Source organism: Alternaria metachromatica (genome assembly GCF_023757995.1).
Source record: "Alternaria metachromatica strain BMP 0045 chromosome Unknown scaffold_13, whole genome shotgun sequence".
Classification (NCBI taxonomy): domain Eukaryota; kingdom Fungi; phylum Ascomycota; class Dothideomycetes; order Pleosporales; family Pleosporaceae; genus Alternaria; species Alternaria metachromatica.
In genome coordinates, this window is record NW_026055504.1 from 438,016 (window position 1) to 460,128 (window position 22,113).

General features: G+C 52.6%; 7 protein-coding genes across 7 annotated transcripts; 4 read left to right on the plus strand and 3 right to left on the minus strand.

Annotated features, from left to right (window-relative positions):
- Positions 1-224: 224 nt before the first annotated feature.
- Positions 225-1,883, plus strand: J4E83_006172 (uncharacterized protein; the record flags this gene model as incomplete). Its single annotated transcript, XM_049333087.1, has 1 exon — positions 225-1,883. The coding sequence occupies one exon, from the start codon at positions 225-227 to the stop codon at positions 1,881-1,883; it is 1,659 nt and encodes a 552-aa protein (XP_049187777.1).
- Positions 1,884-3,349: 1,466 nt separating this feature from the next.
- On the plus strand, positions 3,350-4,199 carry J4E83_006173 (uncharacterized protein; the record flags this gene model as incomplete). The annotated part of the gene is made up of 2 exons (XM_049333088.1): positions 3,350-3,420; positions 3,476-4,199. 2 exons carry the CDS (start codon positions 3,350-3,352, stop codon positions 4,197-4,199), a joined length of 795 nt encoding a protein of 264 aa, XP_049187778.1.
- Positions 4,200-10,565: 6,366 nt separating this feature from the next.
- Positions 10,566-11,337, minus strand: J4E83_006174 (uncharacterized protein; the record flags this gene model as incomplete). The annotated part of the gene is made up of 2 exons (XM_049333089.1): positions 10,566-11,169; positions 11,216-11,337. The coding sequence occupies 2 exons, from the start codon at positions 11,335-11,337 to the stop codon at positions 10,566-10,568; spliced, it is 726 nt and encodes a 241-aa protein (XP_049187779.1).
- A 396-nt stretch (positions 11,338-11,733) lies between these two features.
- J4E83_006175 (uncharacterized protein) lies at positions 11,734-12,603 on the minus strand (the record flags this gene model as incomplete). Its single annotated transcript, XM_049333090.1, has 1 exon — positions 11,734-12,603. The coding sequence occupies one exon, from the start codon at positions 12,601-12,603 to the stop codon at positions 11,734-11,736; it is 870 nt and encodes a 289-aa protein (XP_049187780.1).
- A 1,349-nt stretch (positions 12,604-13,952) lies between these two features.
- J4E83_006176 (uncharacterized protein) lies at positions 13,953-16,614 on the plus strand (the record flags this gene model as incomplete). The annotated part of the gene is made up of 4 exons (XM_049333091.1): positions 13,953-14,051; positions 14,149-14,541; positions 14,591-16,246; positions 16,297-16,614. The coding sequence occupies 4 exons, from the start codon at positions 13,953-13,955 to the stop codon at positions 16,612-16,614; spliced, it is 2,466 nt and encodes an 821-aa protein (XP_049187781.1).
- An 859-nt stretch (positions 16,615-17,473) lies between these two features.
- Positions 17,474-17,935, minus strand: J4E83_006177 (uncharacterized protein; the record flags this gene model as incomplete). Its single annotated transcript, XM_049333092.1, has 3 exons — positions 17,474-17,538; positions 17,623-17,806; positions 17,912-17,935. 3 exons carry the CDS (start codon positions 17,933-17,935, stop codon positions 17,474-17,476), a joined length of 273 nt encoding a protein of 90 aa, XP_049187782.1.
- Positions 17,936-18,345: 410 nt separating this feature from the next.
- Positions 18,346-20,590, plus strand: J4E83_006178 (uncharacterized protein; the record flags this gene model as incomplete). Its single annotated transcript, XM_049333093.1, has 3 exons — positions 18,346-18,483; positions 18,534-19,391; positions 19,442-20,590. 3 exons carry the CDS (start codon positions 18,346-18,348, stop codon positions 20,588-20,590), a joined length of 2,145 nt encoding a protein of 714 aa, XP_049187783.1.
- Positions 20,591-22,113: the final 1,523 nt, after the last annotated feature.

Genomic DNA, 22,113 nt, shown 5'->3' on the forward strand with positions numbered 1-22,113 from the left:
TCCGCAGCAGCCTTATGATCATCTGAACCATGGATACCAAATTACGCGCATCTGGGTAAGGAAATTCCCACTCAAGTATAAAACTATGTAGTACGCTGCACCACTGCTGATTTACTTCACAACCTTTCTCCTCAAGATACCTGATTTTCACGACGAACACAAATTACCACAACCACTTACAGCATAACAGAGAGTGTATCTTACACTTCCATCTGGCGATCACAATGGTCTCTTTGGCCTGGTCCATGGCAGCCGGAATAGTTCTCCTCGCTGCTCTTATCGGCCTGGTCCACTACGACGAGAAACTCAACGAAGCGATCTGTCGAGCAAAAATTCAAGAGGAAGTACTCAAGGCCACTCAAGCCGAGCTGTCTGAAGTCAAAGACGAGCTCCACGCCTCCCAAACCAAGCCTACTAGTACTGACCTCTGCCTCGTCGATACCAAATCTATTCTCGCCAACACCGAAATTGCGCTCAAACAGAGCGAAAAGGAAGTCGTCGCCCACCTCGAATTCCGTGATGGACTCAGTAGGGAGCTGTCCCAAGTGCGCCGCGAACGCGACCGTGCAGAAGGCATGATGATGTACCTCACCCAGGCGCTCGAGGAGTCTAAATGCAAGAATGCCTCCAAGGAAGATGAGTGCTATGAACTACAGAGCCAGATTCAGTTCAAAGCCAAAGAGCTCCAGTCCATGACACTTTCTCTGCACAACACCATGAAGGAGTTGGAGCGTGCAAACAAGTTTAGCCAGGAGGCGCAAGATAAGATTGACGAACAACACGCGACGATCATATTCAACGAAGAAAGCGCCAAACGTGTATCTACACATCTCCAGGCCATGACACATTCTCTGCGCAACACCAAGAAGGAGTGGGAGCGTGCAAACAAGTTTAGCCAGGAGGCGAAAGATAAGATTGACGAACAACACGCGACGATCATGTCAAACGAAGAAAGCGCCAAACGTGTATCTACACAGATCGAGAAGCTGACCAGGGACTGCAATGCCTTGAAATCCCAAATTCGAAGCTTGCATCTAGGATGGATATCGAGGTGTGACGAATCCTGGCGCGTGAAGAAAGCTCTCGAAGAAGAGAACAGGCAGCTACGCATCGCGAACGAATCTTGGGCCAAGAACAACGCCGGCACTATTCGTGCCATGCAATCTCGCGTCGACGAACTAGAGGGCGAGCTTGCAGAATGCAGGGAGGAGAATTATGGCCTTGCCAGAGATCTCGAGATCATGGTTGATCGCGCCGCAGCCTACATGGAGGAGATCGAGGCCTTAGACCGAGAGGCTGAAGAGCGCGAGTGGAACTTCATCCCGGGCGAGATGACTGAGGTGGCTAGTGAAATGAGCGAGAGCATCACAGATGAAGAGGAGGAGTACGAGGAATACGAGGAGTACGAACCAGAAGGATACCACCTGTGGGCTCACGACGGAGACAGCGATGACGACGCCACGGTATACGAACTCGACGAAGATAGCGAGGAAGAAATGCCAGAGTGGTTCATCCACGCGCCCACGGACCCTAGCGGCATGCCTTACAAGCAGATGTGGGAGATGACCAACTTCGAGACCGAGGGACTCAAAGAGTGGGATGTGGACAACTGGGCTGTGACCAACGGTCAGGAGGAGAACGAGATCCTCGAGATCCTAGCGGGCTTGGAAGAACAGCACACGGATGACGACACTCTATCTCAGAGCGACGATGAGAGTCTGGACTCATGGGACGCGGACGATGAACACTGGAGTGGGAGTGCTATCAAGAACAACACTCCATGGAACTCGTATATGAAGGATACTCTGGATGAAGATGATGAGGATTGGGGTATGGTACACACATGGGATTGCGAGCCCAGTACGGTGGATTGTGAGTGGTGATGATGTCCGAGCTCTTCATGCGGAAAGGGTGTATGTGGTCTCCTCAACCTCCAGTCAGGAATCTGCTTTCAGTATTTATAAAACGGGGTTAGGCATTGTTTGTTGAATGTGCTGGTTCTACAACGCAGGTACGACGCGGCTGGAATGAGCTTTGGTATTAAACGCTGGCATCGGCCCTGTTCGGTCGCTACTCTCAAATATAACTGTCTGCCCCTAATCTTGTTTTGGTGGAAACAGCTTGTGTACACGTCGCCATCATTCCAGTGCTCATGCAAACATGGTCTATATAACCTGGCTACCACCACTACGTGATATCACCACAGCAATTCGCAAGTATGCACTTCATGTACACTCTCTTTACAGTATCGCTGGCGCTCAGCACAAGCGCACACCCCTTTATCCCGGCCAGAAGTCTACCTCCGGAATCTGCATGGATGACCATATTGCTACCTCCCAGCGCGACTACACCAGTCGTACCGCCGGCTGCTCCTTCCTCGAAACCGGTGGGTCAGCCACCGGGTATCCCATCGGACAGGAATGGCCTTCCTCCTCATGCGCCAACAACGTTGCCAACAAGTTTTGCGCCCACCGCTCTTCCATCATTCGTGATGGCCTCAACATTCACACCATCAAGTAACATTGCGACACCGGGAGTCCCAGTGGCGACCACGCATACTGTCCCGGCTGCACCTTCCAGCTCAGCAGTGCCTGTTGTGCCCACACCATCCTCATCCCCCACCTCCCCAGCAAACCCTTCGCCTTCAATGCTCCACGCTCAGATCTGCTCAACGGACGATAAGTGCGAAAATATTGCATTGCTTCCTCATGAATGCCGGCTACTCACCACAACTCTGTAAGTCACAACTACCCGCGAACAGCGACTCCCAGCTGCTTTGAGAAACTCCTAACATATACAGGGGTGCAACCGTACGTAAGGTGACTGTTCAGTGGCCAGCAAAATGCCTCTTTACCATGTAAGTTTCGTTTGCCTAGTAGACAAGACATACATTGATAGGTTCAGAATGTCGCAGTGCACTACGTATAAGTTTCTGGAGAGTCCTGAATTAAACGTTGCGAGAGAAGTGGCGGGCGGTAGTGTTCCGGGCGGAAGCGTTGTAGTAGATGACATCCAGAAGGGTATGACGGGGAAGGTGCTGTATATGATCTGTAAGCTCTGAGTTCAAGTAGCGAGCTAGTGAAGGAGCGGTGAGTTCTTCGGGTTTTGAGAACTAAAGTAATCAATATTCATCATATCTCACTCAATGAGTATTATTGCAATTACTAGTGGGGCGAGCGTGCGTTTGCTCGTTTAAGCGGTCTCACCTTCACCTTCACGCAAGTGCGCTAGCGAGCTTTTCTATCAATCACCGAGATCAGGCCTGCCCAGTTCTAATCTCCTCCCTCTTTACTTTCTGAACAAGCAGCGCCATACTCATCGCGTCGCTCCTCCGCGGCACGAAGCAAGTATGGCTTCCATCGACACGAACCTTGCGACGCAGACAAAACCAGAGAAACCCAGGAAGGCGCCACTTGTCAGGTAGGCTTCTTTACAGCCCTGATTCTTGGGAGAAACTTGAACTGACAGTACGCAGTATAGCTGCAAAAGAAGGATTCGTCGTTCTCGAAATCGGCCCACAGAAACAGCACTATCACGTGCACAAAGCTTTGCTCACACACCACTCGGAGTACTTCCGCAACGCCTTCAACGGCTCATGGAAAGAGTCAGACGACAAGCTGGTGACCTTGAGCGATGTCGATACTGTGGCTGTAGACATCTTCGTTCACTGGTTATATAACCAACAAATGCCCAACGAACACCAGTGCGATTCTCTACATGGACAAAACATGACGTCAGACGAATACGTCGATGACGACACTCTCATCACCGGATATACCAAGGCACTCGTCTTTGGCGATAGGTTTCTGGCCCCTATCTTCAGACAAGCCGCCCACGATTGCATCGTCGACACTTTAATTAATGTAGAAGATCCGCCAGCTTCTCGCCCACCTCCTTTCTTCACGGCTACGCAGTACGCTATGGACAACTTGCCATCGAATCATAGCATACTGGATCTGTTCATCAATGTCCACTGCCGTCACTGGGATGTGAGCGACTATGGCAGAGTGGATGAGAAGTCTGGGATTGCTGATTTGCTCAAACAAAACCTATCGCCTGTTATGCTGATCCGCATAGTTGCGCGCTATTCTTCAATGGCCATAAACCTGGAATGCGGATGGTGGAACGAGGAATTGGAGCGCTGCGATTATCACGATCACGTGGACGACAAAGAGCGGGAGGGTTGTGAAAGAAAGTGACGCAGGGCTAGTCCAACTAGTCAAGAGATCCGATGCTGATGTCTTAGGTTCAGCTCAACTGAAGCATGAAAACCAGAGAAATTTCAAGCATCATGTCAGAGGAGATGGAATGGAGAGTGCAAATCAAAACTGAGGCCTTCATGCATGTATGTGAAGGACGAAATGCCGGGATTCGAAGGTGGCCTCTAGCTTTCAGACCTCAGGTATTACAGCTCGCAATCTCAGAAACAATTGCACTGAATACCCTCAAATTTGGTTAGCTCCATTCGATTATAGGTCATAACCCTACAGCATCTCCTTGTACATATCCACCCAAAAACTCTGCCCCGCCTCGCTGGGCCCACCAGTTCGCATCTCTTCACAGTCTTTGTGCCCGCAGATGATACGAAGAGATCCACTTCCACCATTTCCGCATTTCTGGACCTTAAGGAGGTACCGATCGACAGCCTCATCAGGCGTTTGATCGAGCGGGCAACTAGGCGTCCGCTTCGCGACCTCCCACACTTGTTCGAGCGAGTACTTCAACATGCCGAACCGTTTATCAAAACTGCGGTGTTCTTGAATGTCTTTCACACCGAAGCGATTCAGTTGGTGTCGTTGCATATGGAAGAGACTAATGATGTCGAGTCCACAGATCCAGATAATTTTTCCACTGGCGGTTTTGAAGCGCTCGGGCGACGGGACTGAGACAACCAACTTCTTCAACAATGAAGGCGCATTCCTTCCCGATGCGTAGGGAAGAATTTCTTCTGATGGAGGAATCGTGGCGAGATACTCGGCTTGCTTGTTTCATTGAAGTAGCCTACGCACGATGTGTGTATTCTACATGACGCGTATTCGTTCAACGTATTGTTGGTCCATCCATGTCTGATCCCGCTCAAAAGCAGCGACTCCTACTCGCTCGTATACGTCACTACCCGTTTCTGCAGCAGCAACAAGCAGGCCATAATGAGTCAACAGGCTACCGTTCGACACATCCTGCATGCCCAGGACCACACACTTAAGGAGGCTGTACGTGAACCAATCAGCGTCTGGACTACGATCGAAGAATACTCGATCAGTTTCCTGCTTGTCAAAGTCTCTAGCGTCGCCACGAAGAGCCCCGGGAGTTCCGTGGTTGTCGAATGGCGAATCAAGGTCTGGCTTCCAGTCAACTGCACCGAATGGAATATCCATGAAGCATATAGAGCCTGTCACTGCCATCCAGGACCATGAGAGCACCCGACGATTTGGTGGATAGTCAATCTTAGTCATCTCTTTGCGGAGATCTGCACGTCGCCAGAGGAGACTGCGACGCAAATAGCTGCGCTCGCGAGGATCATCCAGTATCCCATATCGTGCTTGACCAAATATTTTCGCAAATCGTGATTCGATTCCAGCCATCCCTAGAGGCCTGTCTGCAGGGTGCGTAAAGTCGAGCTGTGAATACCTTGCAAAGATTTCCTCAAAGAATGCTATGCGCATTCCTTTGTATCGCTTCAACATAGCATCAGGGAACTGGGGGTCGGAGAGGAAAGAAGTCTTATGGCTGTGGGATGGTCAGCTATGGTTCCTGTATAGGTAAAAGGCATAGCGATACTCACTTGTACTGCGTCGATAATGTCTCACATCTGATCCCCTTTCCACATTCCCAGTACACTTGGAACTCAGTAAAGTGTATGATGCGCCGAGATAGAGCTCTTTCTTGAAACACCCATCCCCTATTGCTGAGTGCCGACTGCTCTACATGGCGTCCAAAATCATCGATCGGGTCGCAGAGATAGATCATATCCAAGCTACCCAGCTGGTTGGCATAAGAAAGCGGATAGTGGCGTCTAAGTTTGCGATCCGCTTTTAGGAAGCCATCGTCGCTATCGACTGCGCAGGTTGCGGATAGCGTGACATACGCACACCTAAAGACGTCTTCCATCTTGCCGATTTGAGCCTGCAGATCCCCTGCATCATCTTGGATTATACAAAGTGCGTCCACCCACAGATACCGAAAGCCGAGGCTTCTAGTGATCTTCACTGCGTCTTGAAAGGTTTGTGGTAGCATGCTTAGATCAAGATGTTCTCGCCAACCTTCGAGCGTTGCATGACGCAAGGAATGAAATGGACCGTGTAATGATGTGTCACCCCACCGGTGCGTCAAAGCCACATATTTGTTGTCTTTTCTAATACCGTTGCAGTCTAAACGAAGTGTGTTCGTCTCGCCGCGACCGTTGCAGCTTTCTTTTGGACATACATCGACCAGCCTCGAAGGCATGCTCATCTCTGTCGGTTTGCATTCGTGATGCAGATCACACCACTTGATCCATCTCTTCAACAATTTGACCTGAAGAGAACTTCCCGAAGCCGGTAAAACAGGGAATCCCCTTTGGTAAATGTCCGGAAAACGGTTAAGACCTTCACTCACGATTAACAACGTTGCCTTAAGGATAGAGCTTACTACCTACCAGGACTCGGTCCTACTACTAAGGAAAGTAGCGGAGGCTCTCCTCTCGCAGAGATCAATGAAGACCCTTCTCGCAACACCATCTTGTATCTGTCGTCTCCTGCTGTACTGCTTATGACTTTGTTCACGACAGCACACAGAGCGCACGTCATCTGGAATTGCTCCGCCTTTTTGTGCGATACCAGGAAGGAACCTCTGGAAAAGATGCCTGTTTCAGCATTTGAGCAGTGGTGACATAAAGAACTCAGGATTGGATAGGCTGGAGCAAGCTTGGAGATTTCGTCGTTGTCTAGGATACCGAAAACGTTCTTTGCGAAGAGATTGTCGAAATGCGTTATCCATAAGTTCAAAGTTCCAGGAATAGCGTATGGGTTGTTGGTGTTGGCAATCCCGCCATTCCTTCGTCGTTGGTATTCTGGCTGGATCATATCACGCGGTTTCTGTTGATGGGTTGACATCAGAAACTTGCTCATCGATTGCCGAGGGGATCATTCACCTCTTGGCGAAAACTTGGATTCGAGAAAGGCGTCAGCAGCCTGCTCGGTGTTGATGGACCTCGAGAATACTGTCCGCTCAGAGTAACTTTTGGGTTGTGCATGTAGTTCTGAATATTGTCCTGTGGCGAGCCGATCTCTTCGAGTTTCAAGCACGAGTCTTTGCTCTTCGCCCTCTGTGAGGAGGACGGCACCCGCGCAAACCCAGAAGCAGGCGTGAGGTCCAATTTGGGTAAATTATCACCACCCCTGGAAAGTTCAAATGTGCCGATTGTATCGTGTTCTGCTGAATCCGGTACCAATAACTTGTCCCTTACAAAGATCAAAAGTCTACGTAAAGCAATGCTGTAACAATGCTCTCCGTCTAGCAGACTTGTATCAGTCATATGTGTCATCCATGATGTCACTACTGGATTGATGGACCATCCCTCGCCTTTACGTGACCAAAATGCATCGGTCTCGTCGGGAAACGCGTTTCGGTAGAACCTGTTAAGTTCGTCGATGCCATAGACTAGCCAGATGGTCCATTCTAGAATGATACAGCCCATGCCCCACATATCATAGGATCTAGAGAATATTCGCTTGTCGTCACTCAGCCTATCGATTTCAGGCGGCCTGTATCTGAGTGTCCCATGTGGGGTGGCTGAAGGCTTGTTGCGGGCGTGTGTTGGCAGAGAATGTACCTTTGCCAGCCCTAGATCCGCGATTTGGAACAGTCCACGGTCAGTTTCTGAGGATCTCAGGATATTCTCCGGCTTCAGATCTCCATGCCGGCCATTCGAAGTAATTTCGGATGGTCCATTGTGCCACTTTTCGAGTGCAGCGATCAGCCCTCCTAGTTGATGGATCGTCCAACTTATGAGATCTCCGTCCCTAGACCAGTTCTTCTTGTCGTTCCAATACGATCTTAAGTTCCCTCCATCTGCCCATTGAAACAGTAAGTAGCTCGTGGATTCTTGTCTAAAGCCGCCAATGAAAGGTACGATATGGGGATGTTTCAGTTGCCGAGCCAGGTTTAAAGCTTCCAGTTCACTTTGATCGGCCCCAGCTTCTTGATTGCGTAGTTGTTTGATCGCGATGGCAAGATTGTCCTGTTCGTGTCAGAAAGGATGATGGATTTAGGAGACGAAAATACTGACCGAACTGACTCTTTGGTGAGCATGATGTATAGTAGCTTTGTGTAGAAAGCTGAAACTGCCTCCCTCCCCCATTGAATCGGATGTAAGGAAGGGCAGCGGGCAGTCTCGATGCAATTCCTCCATCGTGCTATCATCGGAGAAGACGAACGGCAGGAATATCCACTGCGCATCACGGAATTTGCTTATTTCCCGTCGGCTCCAGTCGCAGAACCAGTTCCAAGCGTTTGAATTTCCTGAGATGCCGTTGAGAGAGGTGACGTGTTCCCCTTCAATGTCGATAGGAAGGTAATCGTCGCGAAATCCGAAAGCTTCGAGGTTAAAAGCTTTCAGAACTTTGTCCTCACAGATTAACGTGGCAAAAGTTTTCCTTGCGTGCTTCGTAATGTACTCTGCAAGTGAGTCATCATATGCCCCAGGGGCGGCTTTTTGCAGTTCCTCCTGAACGTTGCTTTCTGTCAACAGCGCTTCGAATTCGTTCTGAGGAAGGAACTTTTTCCTCGAGAACGCACTCCACGCTAGCTTTGCCTCGATCGCGTCGAAAAGTCCACACTTCTGGTTTCTACTCATGTTGTAGCGCTGGCGAGGTAAGGCGTCAGCGGTCTGTACCGCGAAATTGTAGGGACTGGCTTTAGGCCGCGAAGTCAAAGCAGTAGGGAAATGATGTTCTTCATACATTTTTCGACTTGCAGACTTCTTGCTGATTGGACATCCTGATGACATCATCTGGCGAGGTGGTGTAACACAGCCCCGGGGCAGTGCGTGAAGCAATTCAGGAATGTACAACGAGGCACCGCTGGAACAGTGGAGTGTTGGAGTACGAGTCCGTTCTCGTAGTCGATAACTGGCTTGTCCTTATTACACGGTGCCATAGACGTCGTTTAAGTACGTAGCACTGCGCAGCCGCAAAGGCAGACCTCCGAGAATCGAAACGAAGATCAGCTTAGAGATAGTCCAATCAAGACGTGACTATGCTCTCAGCCTTCACCGAACAACTTGACGTACGCATTACTTGCTGGGTGGCTTGCAGAATATAGCCATGGCGGCTTTCAGGCGATGTTCACCGGTGAAAGAGCACATCGGCTCGTTCCACTCGTTCGGCACGCCCAACCTTGTATGGGAGTAAGACTAGTGCATACAAACAGCACATGAACATCCTGGTCTGTACTACACTGACCTCATTCCCATTGAGCGAAGCACATGCAAAGCCGTCCCAGGGTATCGAAGGCTGACCGGTGCCAGGACGACATGCCCCTGCGGCATCCTCATTCGTTCAGACTGTACTGGCTAAGAACCATTAGAGAGGGCTGTGTATCGCTGATAGAAACCAGAGGCGTTCAATCTCGGACTTGTGATTGCCGTGTCTGCGCGGTCGGCGAGTATCATTGCCCTCCTCCATCCGTGCTGCGCATGCCGTTCGGATAACATGCACGTACGATGCAGTAATGCGCTGCATGTTTTCCTTCGAGGTGCGAACGCGGACCACCTCAGCAGCCCGGTCATGATTTGTCGGTGTTGAGCCTCAAAATCAGCTCAATCAGAGCCCGACCGTCATCGTCGCAGTCTCGACCACTTCAAGAGATTCCTCGTATCAGAACGTGAGGCTCTCCGTATTTTGTCAACACATCATAAAAAGGAAGGCCTAGCGGAGGTAGAAGATCGCGATGGGCATACCAAAGATGAGGTCTTGTCCCAAAAATTAATCTGGTAAAGAGTTGATTTTCGTAGACCGGCTGAACCTGTTGATACGCAAATTTGAACAAGGATAGTTGAGAAATAGTGAGACTTGGATCATCTTCGTAACGATTCGTTCCGAACGCGCAGGTCTGTGTCGCTTTCAGTCATCACACCATGGTCCGGATAATCGACGACAGGGTCGATAGGTGAGAGATGTTGACCGGAAATATCAGTGACGCGATACTGCAATGCATGGACGGCACAGAGACAAGTTGCCGGAAGCTGTGGTTGCGGGTTGTTGGTGGTAGCTGAAGACGCGCGCGGGGTGCGTGCAACCAGCTCGGCCCGGGAGCTGTCGCCCCACAAATTTCGCGATCGGGGGGCCGTAGGGCTACTCGTTCGACGCACGGCACGAGGAACGATGGGATGATACGATGAGAGCGCTCGCTCTGAAGAGAGCCTGATTACGTGCATTCGTTACGAGATTATTGGTATCAATGCTATGTGTACGCTACTGACAGTACGCCTCCGCCGTTTGCAGAGACATTTCGAAAAGAAAAAACAGCCATTAGATATGCATGTGCCCTCGGCATTCCATGCATACAGTAAGCGCATCGATGCGTATCTACTGCTTATCGTTTTGCGAGTAGATGAAGTTGGCAGCAACAGGCACGAGGCCATTGTGCTCAGCCCACTCTCGCACACCACCGCCCTCCTTCCCAGTACCCCAATGCTGGCGATCCTCTGGCTTACTCACATGAAGCGGCTCGGTTGTTCCGTTCTTTGGCGCAAAGACGAGGAACACGTAGCGATGCTTGCCTGTCTTTGGTGGTGGGCCAGGAGGCTTGTACTCCATCACGTCTTCCGGACCGCCGTCTGTTGACTTGGTCTCTTCCGTAAGACCAAACTCTGGTAGTGGTAGGATCGAGAACGTGTTCGGCGCTGTGGTGACGTTTGCCGCAATCCAATGACACATTTCTGACCATGCTGGATTATCGCGGGATGGCGCGTCGGGGTCGGTCAGTGTGACGACGTAGCTCATGTCGGAGGTACTGTGCATTCCGTCCGGGCTTGTATCATCGTGCAGAACTATGGTGGGTTGTTCTCCAAGATAGTCTGGCTCAATGGTGTTGCCGAGTTTGGCCTTGGCATCTGACCAGAGAACGGACACTGTGAGACTAGGCAGGAAGTCATCAATGACGGTGGGAATGATCTCAGCGTGTTGAAGTCTGTGGAGTTTAGTACGGTGCTCGTAGTTTTGATGAAATTCCTTACTTTGTCCGAACAGCCTGGACGTTCTTGGGGCCGTTGAGTATCAATGGCCTTTGCTCAGTTGGTAGCGCAACGGCGCAGAGCGGCAGCAGGCACGTCAGCCCAATCGAGACTTGGGAAAACATCGTGCTGGCGAAATAGCGGCTTGTCGATTTGTGGATAATCTTTCAGTGTCAAAATAGCTTCAGGCCTCGTCGTTGTCCGGGATGTGTGCAGCAGACCGTTGAGATGACCTCAGGAACGTTATCGCGTGAGGTAGGCCCTTATGGGGAGGAGTCTCCACCCAACCTCGTCGTGCGTCATTCGTACCTCAACTTATGCAGATCCACAAACGTTCGGGGAAGCTACAACATGATTGGGCAACGTCGATCTTGCAACCCTTGGATAGCGCGAGTCATACAGATGTCATATTTTGATTGTATTTCTGCTAGGCTGGTGTAGCTCTACGGGTATTCGGATAGCACGCTCAAGAACAGAAAAAAGACAGGAAACCTCCAACGTAGAAGACATGTGTCGCTGAATCAGCAACCCTCAAAATGTTCACAAATCTGTGCCTCGCAGAATGCACTGCTGTCCATCACAAAACCCATGTTCTGCGAGACTTGATACTCGGCCAGCTCCTGAGCTCCTCGGCCTGTCATGGTGCCTGTGCAGTCGCGAAGCAGGACACAATCCCATCCATAAGAGTAGGCGTCTGACACGGTGCCAAAAACACATTGGTCCGTGTTGACACCGGCGAAAAGTAGCGTTTGCTTGCCAGATGCGCGGAGATACTCGTGAAGAGGCTCCTTCTCAGACCAAAGTCCCGACATGCGCGTCTTGTCGAAGAATAAATCGCCAGGCTGAGCGACTGCCTTGAACGGGTCGTAGAGTTCGGCGTTCCAGGTCCGCTTGAACAGGCACCTTCCCTGACCATCGGGCAGCTGCGCGCCAAGTCCGACGTGCCATCCCAGAGTCTTGCTGAAGCCTCGCTGGATAGCAGGTGCCATCTTTTTCAAGTCATGGTCGCTGATTCCCCAGTTCAGCCAGGCAATTTGGATCCCCTCCTTACGGCATCTTTCGATGACTTTCAGAGTCGGCTCGATAGCGGCTATGCCTGCGGCGTGATCCCGATAGAGTGGGTGAACAAAGTAGTTTTGCATGTCGACGACAATCAAAACCGAGTTGCCAGGGTCGATCATGAAGCCGGTGTGGTTGCGATCTTCCTCATCGCACTCGAAGACCATCTTCTGCTGTGAACCGCGAGACAGATCGAACTTCTTGGTTGCGGGTAGGTAAAGCCATTGTTCATCCCCTCCAAACGGGATAGGTGCAGTGCAAGTGATGGTCCCCACTGTAACGTCGTTCTGCTGTTCTTCGGTGGTAGTAAGTGTGTGAGACTCCGGGGCCATGGAGGCGTCGGAGATGATGAGAGCGAGGTAGGCGAGAGCTGAAAGCGGCAGAAACCCAGGATGGATTTAGGGCTGAAAGTTGGTGTGGAGGTGTGAGGATGATTAGGAAGGGGGAGAACAAACGGGAAGAAGGCACGCTACCTTTGTAGTCGGTGTGCGAACGCTCCTGCTGCGTTCCAAGGTTTGTTTGCGGTGAATATGATAACAGTGCTTATCACAATGATAGGCTTCCCTCGGGAGGAAGCTTGGTCGTAAGACAATGAATCAGTCATAGCAGTGTAGACCCTATCAGCTTATGCGGAGACGGACTTCCGCAGGGACTTGGAGGCTACATGAGCCTTTCCCAATTAGCAGTAGAGTACGTCGAAGCGAACTGACGATCACAGTGCATTCCCCAAGATGCGGAGATAGGAGCTGGACATCTTCTTTGATAATTTGGTGTTGTCGCGTCTGGCCGCGTCTCGCAGCGAGATAAGGCTGGAGGGCTTGATAGATAGCCGTCGCCTAGTACAAGGGAAATCCCGGGGTCCGACAATACCCGAGCGCGAGCCAGCGTACGCCAGCGTGTCCATGGTACTTTCTCAGCGACCAGAGAGGTAATGCGATACTACGTGGCCGGACTAGGGGAGTGTAATCCACATATCCTCGAGAAATCCTAGGCGACTCGTGCGCCAGCTGTGTTGCGAAGCCAGCCAGTCTTATGTTGTGCATATCCAATGCTGACCACGGGTCGTGCATCACCAGGCACTGCTGATGCTGCTCATGTGGTGGAAAAGGCTTGTCCTGTTACTCATTTGCTCGTGTGCACACTCTACATACGGTTTGCTGCAGCCTGTACACCATGTCCGGCCTTGGAGCCGAGCCGCATGCTGCCTCGCGTGTGGTGGCGTTCGCAGGGCTCGCGACCAGCAGAAGAGGAGGTTTCAGCAGCCGTGTGCTTGCTTTAACAACACGGGTGCGCGTGGCCACATGGCTGAGGGTGTTGCCTCCTTTATGCGAAAGGAATGAACAATATGACCTAAGATTAAGGAGACATGTGAATGTTGAATGTGGGGTGGCTGCCAGGTGGATTGCCATGCTGGCCGTCACGTGCACCATCATCAAACCTTGGAACTTTCAAGCGAAGTGACGACGGAGCTGCAGCAAAGGCACTCCATCACGAGCCTCTGACCCGACGAAGCCGCCATCAGCCACGATCTCTTCGCCGATCCCGCATCTGCACCGTGCAACACTATCTCCACGCCGCAGGACGACATCGGGCTCACACACGATCCCGCCGTGTTGTTTGGCTGTTCTACCAACAACCGGACCCTTAAGGAGCAGAGAAACCACACATAACCACCAGCGCAATGGCGTCGCTGGGCGAGGAGCTCCTCAACATTGTCAACAGGCTGCAGGATCTGGTCTTCAACACAATTGGAAATGATTCCCTAGATTTACCCCAGATTGTATGTGCGCCCCAGCCCGAGAAGAGAATGCGGTGAGCGCAGAGCAGATTCTACGCAGCTCTGCCCAATCTATCAGGGACCCTACTAACTGCCTCAGGTCGTCGTGGGATCACAATCATCTGGAAAGTCGTCGGTACTCGAGAACATTGTCGGCAAGGACTTCCTTCCCCGTGGCAGCGGTATCGTCACACGCCGGCCGCTCATCCTCCAACTCATCAACCTGCCGAGCGAACGCGACGAAGATGACGATGACGAGGTCCACGTACCACACACACCTGCCAGTGTAGCTGGCCAGCAAGAATGGGGAGAGTTTCTCCACATCCCGGGTCAGCGCTTCTACGACTTTGCCGACGTCAAACGCGAGATCGAGAACGAGACCTCGAGGATAGCAGGAAACAACAAGGGCATCAACAGGCAGCCCATCAACCTGAAGATCTACTCCCCGCACGTCCTCAGCTTGACGCTCGTCGACTTGCCTGGTCTGACAAAGGTTAGTCAGGCAACTTTTTTCTGCCAGGACCCGGAGCTAACTCCCTCAGGTGCCCATTGGCGATCAGCCCTCCGATATCGAGAAGCAGACGCGAAACCTCATCACCGAGTACATTGCGAAGCCCAACAGTGTCATCCTCGCCGTCTCCCCCGCCAACGTCGATCTCGTCAACTCGGAAGCTTTGAAGCTGGCCCGCCATGTCGACCCCATGGGCAAGAGGACCATCGGTGTCCTTACAAAGCTGGATCTTATGGATCACGGTACAAACGCCATGGATATTCTCTCTGGCCGCGTCTACCCTCTCAAGCTCGGCTTCATTGGTATTGTCAACCGGTCACAACAAGACATCCAGGGCAACAAGTCGCTCTCTGATGCCCTGCAAGCCGAGCGGGACTTCTTCCGACACCATCCTGCCTACCGGAATATGGCCAACCGATGCGGTACCCAGCTGCTCGCCAAGAGCCTCAACCAGACCCTCATGGCCCACATTCGCGACCGGTTACCAGACATCAAGGCGCGCCTCAACACGCTCATGGGCCAGACACAACAAGAGCTCGCAAGCTACGGCGACGTGGCCTTCACTGGTAAGGAGCACCGCGGCTCGCTCATCCTGCAGCTCATGACCCGCTTTGCCTCCTCTTTCATCTCGTCCATCGACGGTACTTCCACCGAAATATCTACCAAGGAGCTGTGCGGTGGTGCCCGTATATACTACATCTTCAACTCCGTCTTCGGTAACTCGCTCGAGCAGGTGGACCCAACCCAGAACCTCTCTGTGTTGGACATCCGGACGGCTATCCGTAACTCGACTGGTCCAAGGCCTAGTCTGTTCGTACCCGAGCTGGCTTTTGACCTTCTCGTAAAGCCTCAGATCAAGCTTTTGGAAATACCCAGTCAGCGTTGCGTGGAGCTTGTATACGAAGAACTCATCAAGATCTGCCACACTTGCGGATCTACCGAATTGACGAGGTACCCCAGGCTACAAGGAAAGCTCATTGAGGTCGTCTCTGACCTTCTGCGAGAGCAACTTGGCCCTTGCTCAGGTTACGTCGCTTCTCTCATCGATATCCAAAGGGCATACATCAACACAAACCACCCCAACTTCCTTGGAGCTGCTGCCGCCATGTCATCTGTTATCAACGACAAGGAGCAGCGGGAAAAGAAGATTGCCATGGAGGCCGAGAAGAAGAGGCGGGAACAGAGGAGGATGAAGGAACTTCAGAACGGTGCTAATGGCGAAGAAGCCGAAGAGGGCGAAGGCGGCGAGGGTGGAACTCTCAAAGCTCTCCCTCTTCGGAAACACCAGTCACAAACCAGCCGCAGCATGTCGCCTGCCGTCGGGCGGATGATGAACGGCTCGCAGAGCACCACGGCCGCGCTCAACAATCGCAACCGGTCACCTCCTGGTACTGCACGCGACAGCTTCCTGAACTACTTCTTCAGCAAAGATAGCAACAACGCATACGCCAACCCACAACAAGCAGCACAAGCAGCGCTTGACAACAGGCCTGGCAGCCGCCACGTCAGCCAAAACAGCGAGCCCAGCTTTGCGCAGAGCATCCGGAGAGGCGACAACAAGCAGCCTGCTCATGTATTGGCCATGATGCCACCAGACACCGACGACTATGACGCGCCATTGAGCGCTGCCATGAGTGCCCCTCCCCGAAGTCCAAGTATGGGAGGAGACAACTTCGAAGGCGGCTTTGTAAGTTTCTCCAACACATGTTGCCCTGACTGTATGCTAATGTCCAATAGCCATCAAACCCCGAGCAAGCACCTGCGCTTACAGAACGCGAGGCCCTTGAGACCGAGCTCATCCGCCGCCTCATCTCGTCGTACTTCAACATCGTCCGGGAAACCGTCGCTGACCAGGTCCCCAAGGCGATTATGCATCTTCTCGTCAACCACTCCAAGGACGTGGTACAAAATAGGCTCGTGTCAACGCTGTACAAGGAGGATCTCTTCCAGGAGCTCCTGTACGAGGACGACACAATCAAGGCCGAGCGCGAGAAGTGCGAGAAGCTGCTCAAGACGTACAAGGAGGCAGCCAAGATTGTGGGCGAGGTATTGTAAGAGATAGGTGTTTGGATAATGAAACGAATCGTCACGGGTTCCTTGTAGGTTTTGAAAATGTGCGATTATACGACCTTGGCCCTTCTTCCGACTGGCGTCGTAGGATGGTCGTGGTAGACGGTCGGGCTGGGGCCAAGGTTGACAAAGCGTTATGGAGGCTGGCCGCCGTCTGTTAATATTGTCCTTGGCCGCTCCTCTGCGCTTTTCATTTCTACTCTTCTGTTGCCCTGCTGTTTTCCAAGGGTTGCAGGGCGTTTTCCGCGGCTCCGCTTTTCATCTTTTCTGCGCGTTTTGATGTCCTGTGTAGCATAGTACCTGCCCATGGCGGGTCGGGGGTGGAGATGATACATGTATAGAATATATCATTGGCAACAATTATGGTTTCTGAGACGCAGGCAATGTCTTGAATGTGCGAGGAAGTGACAATAGTGACTTCTACAGCTCAAGGCGTATCATCACCAATGCCGGCTTCGGTGCAAACTGGTTCTCCAGGAATTCCGTGCCTATTCCACCTCTGCACGTGGATTGCAACAACCCCGCTGATAGCGTATTTTCCGAATTAGTCCCAGTCCTCGCATGATCATGCAGACCAGCTTTATTGTACGGCAAGTCTCGAAGGGATTGCACAAGATTCAGATATGAACGGGCATTGAAGGATCGAACTGAAGCATGTATATTGAAAACGTGACCAACTCGACGTCTATGTTGTACAAAAGGTACATAGTACAAGAGATTGGTATCTCGTAGATGTCGTACCACTATTGACTGCTCTCCCCACCCAGCCGCTTCTCGGCTCGATGGGATCCGGCCGCATTATGCCCATGCTGACGTAGGAAACGGAATCACTCTGGGTGTGCGCTTATTTGTCGGTTATGCCGAGGAGTGTGTTGAGGTCGGCGTTGGGGTCTTTCGGGTCTGCGATGGCTGTTTGGTTGTCAGTATATGTTCTGCTGTATCATACACATGGCCAAGTTGGGAATTTTGACATGTGTCGTCGGTCTGACGTACCGCCTGATGACTTTGGCTGTTCTGAGGGGTGGTCCCGTGCCCATTGTTGCTTTGCTTGCCTGATCAACGACTCCTTGTGCTCCCAGTCCTTCTGTGCGGCCTTTGCCCTGTCGGCAGCGGATAATGAGAGCTGGTGGTAGGCACCGTAGAAGACGCCGAATCCGAGGGCGGACCATCGGAGGACCTGTAAATACCACTATTAGCCTGGTTGTTCCATCTCTAGAGCTAGCGGAAGGCCCAAACGGTCGTGCTAGAGACCTTGGCAAGCGCTTCGAGGGGCAGAGCGTACGTTGACACCGACGGAAGTGGACATGGTGAGGGTCGTGCGAGGACTTGCGATAGGCGTTATCGAGCTCGTATATGTCCAATGGCAGGTATTCCGGACGAGCGATGAAAAGGCACCGCTGCAGGGGATCCGGAGAGTCGGGACGAGGGCGTCGGGGCGGATGCGAGATGTTGGGCGTTGAGCTGTGAAAGTTGAGGTTGGCTGGCGCAAGATTTGGTCGGGATCGCTGGCTGCGAGCTAGTGCGTCCCTGAACCACCACCGCTTGGCGCGACAGCATCACCCGACGCGCCTGCCTTTGTGTACATCGCACTTGCCTTTGTCTGTGGATAGCTGAAGGCGGGGAGGAAATAGCCTCTGGACACACGACGCACCTTAGGTCTTCTACCACAGCGCCGACACATACTCGACCAAGCATCCCACCTCGCCCGTCTCCGCCATGGAGTCGACAATGCAGCAGCGGCGCGATGAGATTCTCGCAAAGAAGGCCAAGTTGGCCGAGCTCAAGCGCCAGCGGGAACTGAGGAAGGCCGAGTCAGCCAGCAGGCAATCCGCGACTGGTAGTCCTCTAGGAGAAGTAGGTTACATATCCAATTGCATCTAATCAGTGACTGACTGACATTACAGGTCCTCTCCCCAACACCTAGACGCAGCGAAGATCTCGACCGCAGAACCGACGTCACCAACCTCATCAATAGCATCCTTGGGGAGAGTAGACCCGGCTCTACACAGCCTGGCTCCCCGGCAGGCGCAGGACGACCAACCCGCCCGACATCGGTAGTCAGCGCAGGCCAACTGAGCAGCGACAATGAAGGATCCACGGGCTTCCCATCCCTCACCGGCATGGTTGACCGAGAGATGCAGACTCTCTCGCTTGCTCCGCTAGCGACCGTCTACGAGGCCGACGGCCAGGTCACCAACGAGGTCAAGAAGGAGAAGGAAATCATTACATACAGCAAGGGTGTACAAGCAAGCATAGAGTGGACCCCGTCGAAAGATCGAGGAATCGGCGGAAGCGACACAGAGCGCGACGAGAGCCCTACGCGGTCACCTAAGAGCAAGAGGCTGAGCCGGAGACAGAAGGAGAGGGACGAGGAGATCCGAGCGCAGCTGCGCAAGGAAATTGAGGAGGAGCTCAAGGTCCTGCAACAAGCGCCCGAAGAGGGTGCACAACAACCAGGGTCAGAAGAGAACTTCCCGTTCAAGACCCTCACAAACGAAGAATTGACGGCTGTCGAAAACTCGGAGGAGTTCATCGGCTTCGTCGAGCGCAGCACGAAGGTGTTGGAGCGAGCGCTTGACCAACAACTTGGCTACGATATCTTGGCAGACTACGCAAATGGTGGTGTAGACGTCGACGACGACGATGAGGGCTACGGTTCAAGTGGAGGCAAGAAGGGTCGCCGCATCAAGGAGATTGCACAGTTTTGGGACGAGCGATGGAGCAAGAAGAGGATGATTTCAGATCTGGGCTTCTCAACAAAGGTATGGAATGAACTGACGTCTGGCGATTATGACACTGACATGCTTCACAGTTCCCAGAACTCGTCCTTGCCTCATACACCAAGAACCCGTCCGCGCCACACGACCCTGACGGTCTCGTACAAGTATGGAACCTGCACATGCACGATCGACCCGAGTACATCTTCCATGCGCAGTCCGATATTCTTACTGCAAAGTTCTCCCCGTTCCACCCAAATCTCATTGTTGGAGGCGCCTACTCAGGGCAAGTGCTGCTATGGGACACTCGCGCGAAGTCCGCACCAGTGCAGAAGACACCGCTCACTGGCTCCGGTCACACACATCCCGTCTACTCGTTAGACATTGTCGGAACGCAGAACGCAAACAACATCATCTCGTGTTCGACGGATGGTGTTGTGTGTGGATGGACTGTTGACATGCTTTCACAGCCCCAAGAGTTCCTTGAATTGACATCACCACCGCCAGCCAAGACAGACGATATGGCAGTGACCAGCATAGCCTTCCCGCAATCGGATCCAACTTACTTCCTCGCAGGCACAGAAGAGGGTACCATTTACCCATGCCATCGCTATGACCGAGCCGGTGCGAAAGCAGGTGTAGACGGCCGCGTAAAGTACGCTGGCCATGCTGCGCCCGTTATGAGTCTAGACTTCCATCCCGCCAAGGGTCAGATCGATCTAGGGGACCTTGTTCTGTCGTCGAGTGTCGACTGGAGCGTCAAGCTTTGGAAGGTCCGCCCGCCGGCTGCTACAGGCGCTACCAACCCAACACTTCCTGGTGCAACGCAACAAGTAACACCCGTTCTCGACATTGCACGCGAAGATCTCGTTTATGACGTTCGATGGTCGCCTGTCAAACCCTCCGTCTTCGCGCTTGTCGACGGAGCGGGAAGTCTCGAAGTCTGGGATATCAACGTAGATGTCGAGGTTCCTGTTCAATCGGTCAAGCCCAGTGACGGTAAGCGTGGCGCGTTTACGAACATGCCAACTGGTCTTGGCTACATGAACAGGAGTCTGAACAAGTTGGCATGGGAGAGGAACGAAGGGCGCAGAGTTGCAGTGGGAGGCATGGATGGCGTCGTCACCATCTTCGAGGTGGGCGATGATCTTGGAGGTGTCCAGACACGTAGCGAGGAGTGGAGTGGCGTCAAGAGGTTGGTAAACCGGTTGGAAGGTCACGGTGATGGTACCAACGGGAAGTAAGATTCTATTGAATGTTTCTCAATGGACACTTCCAGGGCCCGGAGGACGGTTGTGGCAGTGCTTCAATACCCATTTCTTTTCAGCGGAGCATCATTTTGGAGTCGGCAGTTCACTTTCTACCATACCCCAAGCATCACAAATCCACATTCTATACAGAGTACGTGGGCCCAGAACACTGCAGGTGTGGCGGTGCATCGACGCCCGTAGCACAATTGCGCACGTCAATTATCCTAGCTCGACGCGTTCTCGTCTCACAAACGGTGATCATGCCCCAACTCATGGTCTCCACGTTGCGATGCCATCAGGGCAGCCCGTTAGCGCACGAGGCTAAAGTTCTCCCCACCAGTTAAACCTCACGGATCCCCTGGTTTACCCAGCCACAGGTAAGCCGCACCTCCACACCTACATCATCGATGGCCAACAGGTTTCCTATCGCGAGACGGGTGCTCGGAACAGAGCATTGCATAGATGGGTCGGTGTCCCCGCTTCTGCCGGTGCAGGATCAACGAATGGAACGCCCGGTTACCGCCACTTCGCAAGCCTGATGAAAGTAGGTCTGGCTAGTACGTTAAAGCGCTGATGGTGCTGTCGCTTCGAACGGGTCCGTTCATCCGTCAACCACGCTTCTGATGATGCTTGGTGTCCTGCTCAAGCTCGTGCCGGCGCTGCGATGGCCCATTGTTACTGCTGGTCAGGGCGCGAACCATGAACAGATGTAATTATGCATTCTCAACCGCGAATTGGTCAACAGGAACGAAGTTTACTGACATTGACCAATCTAGTGCAATAACTTCCTGCATATCCGCCGTTAAGGGCTACTTTCCCTGCAATACCACCCCGATTCCCGACTATACGTGCCTGTGCGAACAGTACCTATGGCGCGTCTCATGCTTCGACAACCACGCGTCGCAGCCAACATCGCACCCGGATCGTTCGATCGCCGAGAGTTATACGAGCGACTATTGTCTTGCGGCAGGTAGCATTGGCGCGGAGAAAGTACGGAGGAATCATCAGCTTCAACAGAGACAGATTGGCGATCTGTTATCCAGCATTGTTGGCGATGTCTCCTCAGTGCTGTCGAGCAACGGCGTTACGGTGCCTACGGCCGTTATCGAGAGCGTAGCGGGTAGTGTGGTGAATGCTTTACCAACACCTGCGAATCCTACGAGCATTGCGGCTGAGATCACGGCAACGAGTGCAACAGAGGAGGCAAGCAGTACAGCGAGGAGCACCGGACCGACAACAACAGAGGCATCGTCAACTGCGGGCGCAGTTTCAAGCACCGCATCAGAAGAACCAACGTCGTCGAGTGCAGCTGCCGCAGGCGCATCATCCTCAGATTCAAGTTCCGGTCCCTCAACAGGTCTAATCGCTGGCGTGGTAGTAGGAGGGGTCGCAGCTCTGGCCCTAATTGGCATATTCGTCCTCCTTCTTCTCCGTCACCGGAAGAAGAAATCCCGAAGCGCGATGCTGAACGACAAAGAGGCCAGTCCCGCAGCATCTTCTTCGTCCGACCACTCCCC